We start from the raw sequence: 8,470 nt of genomic DNA on the forward strand, positions 1-8,470 counted from the left end.
CACATTTTCAACTTCTTCAAACGTAAAACATTCAGAACCTACCGCTAAGGCGTCGGCAAATACGATTGCGGTAGCGCGGAAAAGATGGCGGGGTTCGTTCGTGAAGTTAGTCACCAGGAGCTCAGATCGGCCGTTACGGAGATGGATGAGACTCCGCGCCGAGGTGATGCCGTGGGTGAGCAAATGGGACTGGTTGCCCTCAGTGACCGCAGTTCCGCCACGTAGTTCATCGCAGTTAACAGTCACAAAAACACTGGAACGTGGCGGAATAGAAACGTCTCGGCAGAAATTCGAAGGGCATGGCTTTGGCGGTCTGCGGTGTCAGTATCATCAGCTTTCTCGGTCGAAAAGGTCACGGTACGCTTCCGGAGATCGATAATGGCCCCATACTCCCGGAGAAAATTGACACCAAGGATACAGTCGCTCGGAGCAGTCAGGTATCACAAGGCAGTTGACAACAAACGTGGAGTTGCGAATTTGGACTCTCGCTGTGCACTGACCGCTCGGAGTTACGACATGTCCGCCAGCGGTTCGATCTGCGTGCCAGACCATGACGTCATCACGTTTTTTTAGAAGCGCCGCTAGCTTCCCGCTTAAAATCGAAAAATCAGCACCAGTGTCTACCAATGCGCTAACCTTGTAGCCGTCGAGGAGCACGGGTATATCCAGCGAGAGTCTATCTTCACGTGTACGAACTGTCGTCGGGGCCGTCAAGTCGCAGTCGCTCACAGGTCGCGCAGGGTATCGATCCCAGTATACACCCCGCACCTCCACCAAAATATGTCACGGACAACAGGGCTAGACGTGACTAAAACGACGGGACGAAGCTGTACTAGCAAGCAACGTTCGGCGCACAGCACGCGAGTCAACTTCAGTGTCCTCTTCCATGCGCAGCAAGAACATGGGGACACCAGGTGGCAATATGTTGTACCAAATATATCTGACTATTGCTTGAACTCGGCCGTCGCGTTACGGCCGCTGCTAATATATAGTTCACTCGAACCACGATTAGGAACACCGCGCGCAGTCGCGGCGCATGAATATGCTGTATATCGTGTGTAAGCCCGTTATACCTAGTGGCACGGGCAGAGGCACATTATTTTATGTTTTTTTTGGGGGGGTAGCCTCACCATAATATATATGTATATCGTGTGTGAGCTTTTGTATTTTGCGGGCTTTCTTTGGAGATGAAAAAAAAATGTACGCGTGAGGCTTTCTTTGCCACGAATAATTGGAATGACAGTTTCTTATGTACTTAAGGATTTATTGCAAACAAATAATTCCCTGTGGTGCTCAAGACGGCTGGCTGCGGCCAAGTGTTGCCTACCTCAAAACGCTTTTAAAAACAGTGCATATGCTGGAGAAGATGGGACACCCATATATGTTTGATGGTCGTGGTACCAGCGATTATATATATATATATATATATATATATATATATATATATATATATATATATATATATATATATATATATATATATATATATATATATTTATCTTTATCTTTATCTGAAAACACATCTGCATGTGTGCTTTAGCCAAGATTTAAAAATTGAGTTTTTATAGGCGCCTTTTAAGACACGTATTAAACGGGCTGGATGCATGCATTGGCACCATGACCTTTTATTTTTTATAGCGTAAGTGTAGGCTACAGGCTTATTTTTAAAATTTTCTTATTTGTGATTGATGAAGATAGAAATAACGGGGTTGCAGGCAATTAAGCGCCATAAATAGATGTGCAACTTATAGCATGGCTTCCAGGACCGAACTGCTCGTGTCCGACTTGCGCACCGAGCACGCGCCGCATGACTTTATTTTCGTCTTCTATACGTACAGTCGTGAGCAAAAGTGGTGTACAACACTCAGCCGGTGGCAGTTCTCGAGAAAACTGCCTCTCAAATTTATCTAGCAACAGCTATCTAAGATCGAGACAATAGTGGTGGTGCCCCATTTTATCCACATGCATGTGTCGATGTCGCTGTCTCTCACGCTATCGCTATATGGCATTTCGATGCAGTTTTCCCGAGCTCTGTCACTGGCTGAGTGTTGTATACCACTTTTGCTCACGACTGTACAATCATCCAGCAGTCACCGATTGGCGGCGGTGTGGCATCACGTTGAGACGCCGGTGGACTTTACAAAGTAACTTGCTTGCTGCGATTCGTTATTTCTTCGCCCGCGCCAATGGGCGAACAACCTCGCGTACTCTGTTGTGGTCAGGTACGTGTCATATGCCCGTCCTTGAAGTGAAGTGAATTCGCCGCACAAAATAAACGTATAGATACCGGCATGAGAACAAACACAAATGCATGCATGTGTTACACTTGAATTTTTTTACAGGTTTGACTCTCATATACCTTTAGTATTCGTCTGCTAGCACGATTCCCTAGGAGCGGCGTACTGTAGAGAGGGCGAGGAGATAGGCGCATGGCGTAGCCCAGCTAGCGACCGGTTTTGCTGGTTGGTGGCGGCGCGGGAGCAGAAAGGATAGAGAGCGCAGAGCGAGCGAACGCTATTACTGAGGATGCGAGAGCATTGGGATTCCTGAGTAGGTATACTTTTCGCTCCCGAGATAGCAGCCCAGCGTTTGGCTGGGGGAGCAGCAGCTTTTTAATTTTCTTAAAGAGATACGTACACCACCTAACACGAAATTGTTTCCTACTCGATATTTCACTTAAGAAGTCCTTGAGAATAAATCTCCAAAAGCGTCTCTAGTAACCTGAGTCGCTTTGGGAAGTTAAACCCCAATAACAAAACTTAAATCCACAAAACATGAAAAGCCATATATAACAAAGCGCTTGTGGACTGCGTGCGGCTGCTAATGATAAGCCTGCGATGGATGAAATGGAGTGATATAAGAGAGAGGGTATAGTTTTGCCAGTTAAAGTTATACCGAGCTCCTAGTTACTCACCCCGCGAAGGCGTTAATGAATGAAACAGAATTAAAAGCCTGCCTTATCTTCTTTCACAGTCATATAGCGCTTTAAAGCTTCTGAAATGAATGCTGTCAGCACCTGTCATTTGTGTATTGTGGCGTACGAGATGCGGAGGCCTACATATACCTAAAACGTGTATAATGCGCCCTAGCATAGTGGATTCTTTCGCTGTGGCCGCTGCATGCTACACCGCGCAGCTATGTACTGTGGTCAGACATATATGTCGCATATATATGCTTGTGCCAACATCATAACATCATATATGCTTGTGCTAACATCATATCACGCGCCTTCGTAGATGAAACGCTCCGTGGTCGCTACCCAGCACCTCCACCAAGATGTTAAGTGCTTTGTTCGCACGGGGGGTTTATTTACAGGGATCGGTACAAACAGGACTGCGGCGAAGCGTACTAACGTTCCTCTGCCCTTGCTCTTCTTCCTTCTTCACCGATCTACCCGACTGTTCTTCTTCATCTTCCGTCGACGTTCTAAGAAGGCGCGTGACAATATATATATATATATATATATATATATATATATATTGTTACGGACGACAAGGAAGAAGAAGCGGGCAGTGGTGCGGGCAGGAGCGCTCGCGCTAGGCCCGCGAACATTAAACGTCATCTACCATCGTCATCGGTCAAGTTCTGTCTCCTGTCTTCATCGGCTTGCCGCTTCGTAACAATATATATTATATATATATATATATATATATATATATATATATATATATATATATATATATATATGTCAACAACGGCTCAGAGACAGGTCCTATCTTGGCCTCCTTGGAAGAGCCCTTCTTTCCTTCCGCCGTCTTGTCCCCTTTCTTCTCCCCCTTAAGTTCCTGCTTCTCCTTTTTCATGGCCGCGGTGACCTTCTCCTTGGACGGAACCTTTATGATATCTGGCTTGACTTCCAACACTTCGTAAGGCTTGGGCGGGAGCAAGTTCGCCTGCTGCTCCAGGCTCAGTACCACGGGAGCTGTTGACTGCTGCTGCTGCTGTTGCTGCTGCGGTGGCGACAGCGGTGGGAGTGGTGCGGCGTGGACAACCGGCGCGCTCTCGCGTCCAACGACCACCGGCTCGGAAGGCGCCACAGGTTTCTGCGCGACCGCATCGTAGCGCGGTGGTGCAGCGGCAGCAGGTACGGGTGGCATTTGCGCGACAGCCTGTCCCGTAGCCGGCACCATTGACGGTTCGCCGGCCTCGCCTGTCTCCAGCTTTTGCAGCCCGGCATAATCCCTGCCCTTCTCCGACTTTTTCTGGCCCGGTTGAGGTATGCGCTGGCTCACGTCGAAGGACTTCTGCACCTCGGGGCAGATCTTGAATGCCTCGAAGCCCTCCACTTGCGCGGGCGTCATGTCGTGGAAGCGGATAGCCTCCACCAGCGTGCTGGCGTACTTGCTGCGTGCCTTGCAGTCGTAGTGGATCCAGTTCATCAAGGCCTTGTACAGTGACAACTCGTCTTCAGCTCTGATGACGTCAGCGCGCAGTATCTCCTTAAGCTGCGTGGCATCCAGCTCGTAGAAGCTGTCCGTCTTGGCGATTTCCTCGAAGTTGTGCGTGATGAATCGGAACAGCTGCTTCTCTTCATCCGGCATGTTGAGCTTCTTGGCGGCGATCCAGGCCGGAAGGCTGCGTTCTATGGGCTCCTTGTCGAACACCCGGTTCCAGCAACTGGCCTCCAGCGGCTTCATCTGGAGGCTGTTCGCGGCGTGGTAGACATCGATCACGTTCTGCACGTTCACAGCGGCGTCACCTGTGCGCATGTATTCCATGACGACAGTGAAGGTCTTGTCGTCGAGGCCCTTGATGTGGATCCTGGGTATGGTGTCTCCACGTTGCGTGGACACGATATCTCTGAGAGCTGGGCTAGCCTCGCATAGCACGGCTGTGGGCATCAGGTAGTCACTCTCCCTCAGCTGGATCACGGCGACGCAGTTCAGAGAGCCGTAGTCCACGAGGTTGCCGATCTCCTTGCTGAATCCGGCGCTTCCGCTGAAGGCCGCGCTGCCGCGGCGTTGTTCTTCCTCAGCCTGGCGGTGGCGGCGGCCGCGGTGGCGCCGTGCGGCCGGCTGTACCGACCACGCTGCCGATACTTACAGCCAAGGGACGCCGCCCAAGCGCAGTCGGCCCATCGGTATATATATATATATATATATATATATATATATATATATATATATATATATATATATATATATATATATATATATATATATATATATATATATATATATATATATATATATATATATATATCGCGATTTTAGTAAGGACCAAAACGAAACACGTGAGAAAATAGGAACAGTAATAAATAATAGTGTTCTCTGTGCGAGCAATACATTAGGAATACAGTGCGTGTGGTAATACAGTTTTCATAAGTTCTTTAATTCTTCTTGATTATTAATGCTTTCATGGTTTTTTGCATTAAAACCCACTTATTGAGCACAGCTAGGACCTTTCCATTATATGGGATTAAGCCGGCCGAGAGCATCGATATTGAGCGTACGTGTGATCCTGTAAAAATTATATGTATAACGTTGCTTTTCATCAACATCATCATAATCAGCCTGATTATACCCACTGCAGGGCGAAGGACTCTCCCATATTTCTCCACTTAACCCGGTTCTGTGCTAGCTGCATCCACTTGACTCCTACGAATTTCTTAATCTCATCCGCCCACCTAACTTTTTGCCGCCCCCTGCTACGCTTTCCTTCCCTTGGAATCCAGTTTGTTACCCTCAGCGACCATCGGTTATCCTCTCTTCGCACTACATGTCCTGCCCATGTTCATTTCTTCTTCTTAATTTCTACTAGAATGTCGGTAACTTGAGTTATTTCTCTCACTCACTCTGCACGCCTTCTATCTCTTAATGTTACCCCTACCATTTTTCGTTCCATAGCCCTCTGGGTTGTCCTCAACTTAAGTAGAACTTTCTTGGTTAGCCTCCACGTTTCAGCTCCATAGGTTACGTTGCTTTTAGCTGACGGTGATGCCGTGGGTGAGCAAAAGGAACTGGTTGCCCTCAGCGACCGCCGTTCCGTCACGTAGTTCATCGCAGTTAACAGTCACAAAAACACTGGAACGTGGCGGAATATAAACGCTCTCAGTAGAAATTCGAAGAGGGGCACGGCTTTGGTGGTCTGCGTTGTCAGTATCATCAGCTTTCTCGGTCGAAAAGGTCACGGTACGCTTCCGGAGATCGATAATGGCCCCATACTCTCGGAGAACATCGACACCAAGGATACAGTCGCGGGAGCAGTCAGGTATCACAAGGCAGCTGACAACAAACGTGGAGTTGCGAATTTGGACTCTCGCCGTGCACTGACCGCTCGGAGTTACGACATGTCCGCCAGCGGTTCGAATTTGCGTGCCAGACCATGGCGTCATCACTTTTTTTAGAAGCACCGCTAGCTTCCCGCTTAAAATCAAAAAATCAGCACCAGTGTCTACCAATGCGCTAACCTTATAGCCGTCGAGGAGCATGGGTATATCGAGCGAGAGTCTATCTTCACGTGTACGAACTATCGTCGGGGCCGTCAAGTCGCGGTCGCTCACAGGTCGCGTTGTCGGGGGGTCTTCGTCGAGTCGATTTGAAGCGGCCTCGCCCCCTGAGGTCGCTGTCTTTAGTTTTCCCGGCCCGGACTAGGCGACCGTCGCTGCGCCATCCCGGAGGAGCTGGGCTGCGAGGATGGTCGGCGTGGAGACGGAGATCGTGACTGTCGTCTAAAAGGTGGCGCCATGCGCTGCTGGGCTACGTAGTCCTCAATATCCCGGGGTCGTTGGCCTAAAGGAGGTCTACGCATGTCGATGGGGAAACCCTTCAGTCCCAGTTGACGATATGGGCACAGTCGATACAGGTGACCAGGTTCTCCGCTGTGGAAGAACAGGCACTGCCGATTTGGGGCACGCCACAGGTCTGCCTTTCGCTGGGGTGGTCGGCGGTTGTCGATGTACGGCTCGGGGTAGGCTGAATACAGTGAGCCTTGGTCGGGTGGCAGTAATTGTGTGGAATCAGTTGGGGGACGTCGCAAGATGTAAATATAACATGTAAATATATCTGGCTCCGAATGCAGTTCTGATTCTTGGCTTAACTCCTTCACCGAAGTGCTTTTCTTTCTTACGATGGGAGGCTTTTCCCCTGAGAACATTTGCTGAAAACTGGAATTGCTATCTTCTGGCTTATGCATATATATATGCTGCTGTATGAGCCTTCAGTATATCCTTGCAATTTTCTTGTAGATCGGGCCCTTTTGTAGGTATTTTGTAGATCCCTTTTCCTAAAGAAAATTTACATTCCTTAGGATATATTATTTGCAGTTGTAAACATTTACAAGTGTACGAGTTTTTGCTTTACATTTCTCATATATATTCCGTACTTGAGCTATATTTAATATTTAGTTGCCTTTTCTAAAGCACGCAGTAAGTTTGAGAGGGAACGCGGATTCGGTAAATGGCGCCACCAGGCCCCTGCCAGCATATTTGGGTGGCTCTGAAGAGAGCCGTTATATCTTCAATGTTGAAGCCTTTTGCAGACGAAGATGTGTGGCTCGATGTAGGAGGTTTCACTGTCTACGACAATCAATGCACAGATCATGAAGTTGTAGAACTGAGTATGCGGCTTAAGTGGACGTTTTTCGATGGGGCGGAAATGCAAGATTCACACGCACGCACTGCGTTGAAAGCTCGCTAAAAGAATTCCAGCTGTCCCGAAATTAGCGTATAGATCGAGCTCCTTCACTCGGGATCCGTTGCGTTTCACTGCATTGCTGCAGATTTGAGGCAAGGAAATTGATATATGCGAATGCTAGACCCACGTCTTCCAATCTGTACCAACCATTATCTATTCAGTTGAGGTGGATAATAGGTACTACTACCCAAGCTTGATATAGTGCAGCTTCAAGCACTGAACTTTGTCCCTGAGGGTGAGAAGAGGCCGTGCCTTCGTTTCTGACCCAACTGCATCACATCGCCAGATGTTAAGAGATGACGACGGAAGTGGCACTTTGTAGAGACTTCTCTGCGCGTTCAGTAAGCCCCCCTTGAAGGAATCACCGAATATATTTATGATTGCTACAATGCTTCCATCAAGCAAGAAACAATCGCCAGGCTTCACACGGTGTTTCAGCTCTGTAGGCCTGGTTTTTGTTGAATGTTTCACTTCAACAGTGTTTTGCTTATTTGGAAAAGAGACTTGGAGGAAGTACGGAGTTTTCGTTTTAGCTTCCTAAGGAAGCTCTCGAATGCGAAGGCACTGAAATCGTCCAAGGGTCCATGGTCCTGACACTGCTCCGCAAGATGTATAAGCGTGTGTACATTGTACACAAGCTGGTGTGGGCCATACAGTCTTGCAAATTCATTCACAAAGTACTTCAAAAGGTCTCCTGCATACTCATTGTAAGCCAGGTAATGGTCACGTGACACTAGTAGTCTAGCTGCCACATGAAACACTAAAAAATGTTCATAGTGTTCTTTGCTGAGGACGCGCTTCAAGGCCACTGGTCCCACGTACAGAAGAAAGGAGCG

General features: G+C 48.2%; 1 protein-coding gene across 1 annotated transcript in view; it reads right to left on the reverse strand.

Annotated features, from left to right (window-relative positions):
- Nucleotides 1–1,507: 1,507 nt before the first annotated feature.
- LOC146200776 (uncharacterized) overlaps nucleotides 1,508–8,470 on the reverse strand; it is an 8,080-nt gene continuing 1,117 nt past the window's right edge. The window contains exons 2-3 of the mRNA XM_084592426.1: nucleotides 3,697–5,015; nucleotides 1,508–1,523 (exon numbers count right to left, since the gene is read on the reverse strand). Of these exons, the coding sequence (XP_084448552.1) occupies nucleotides 1,508–1,523; nucleotides 3,697–5,015 (1,335 nt within the window). The remainder of the gene's footprint in view (nucleotides 1,524–3,696; nucleotides 5,016–8,470) is intronic.

Source organism: Amblyomma maculatum, chromosome 2 (assembly GCF_055883805.1).
Source record: "Amblyomma maculatum isolate TAMU_Amacu chromosome 2, ASM5588380v1, whole genome shotgun sequence".
NCBI classification, from domain to species: domain Eukaryota; kingdom Metazoa; phylum Arthropoda; class Arachnida; order Ixodida; family Ixodidae; genus Amblyomma; species Amblyomma maculatum.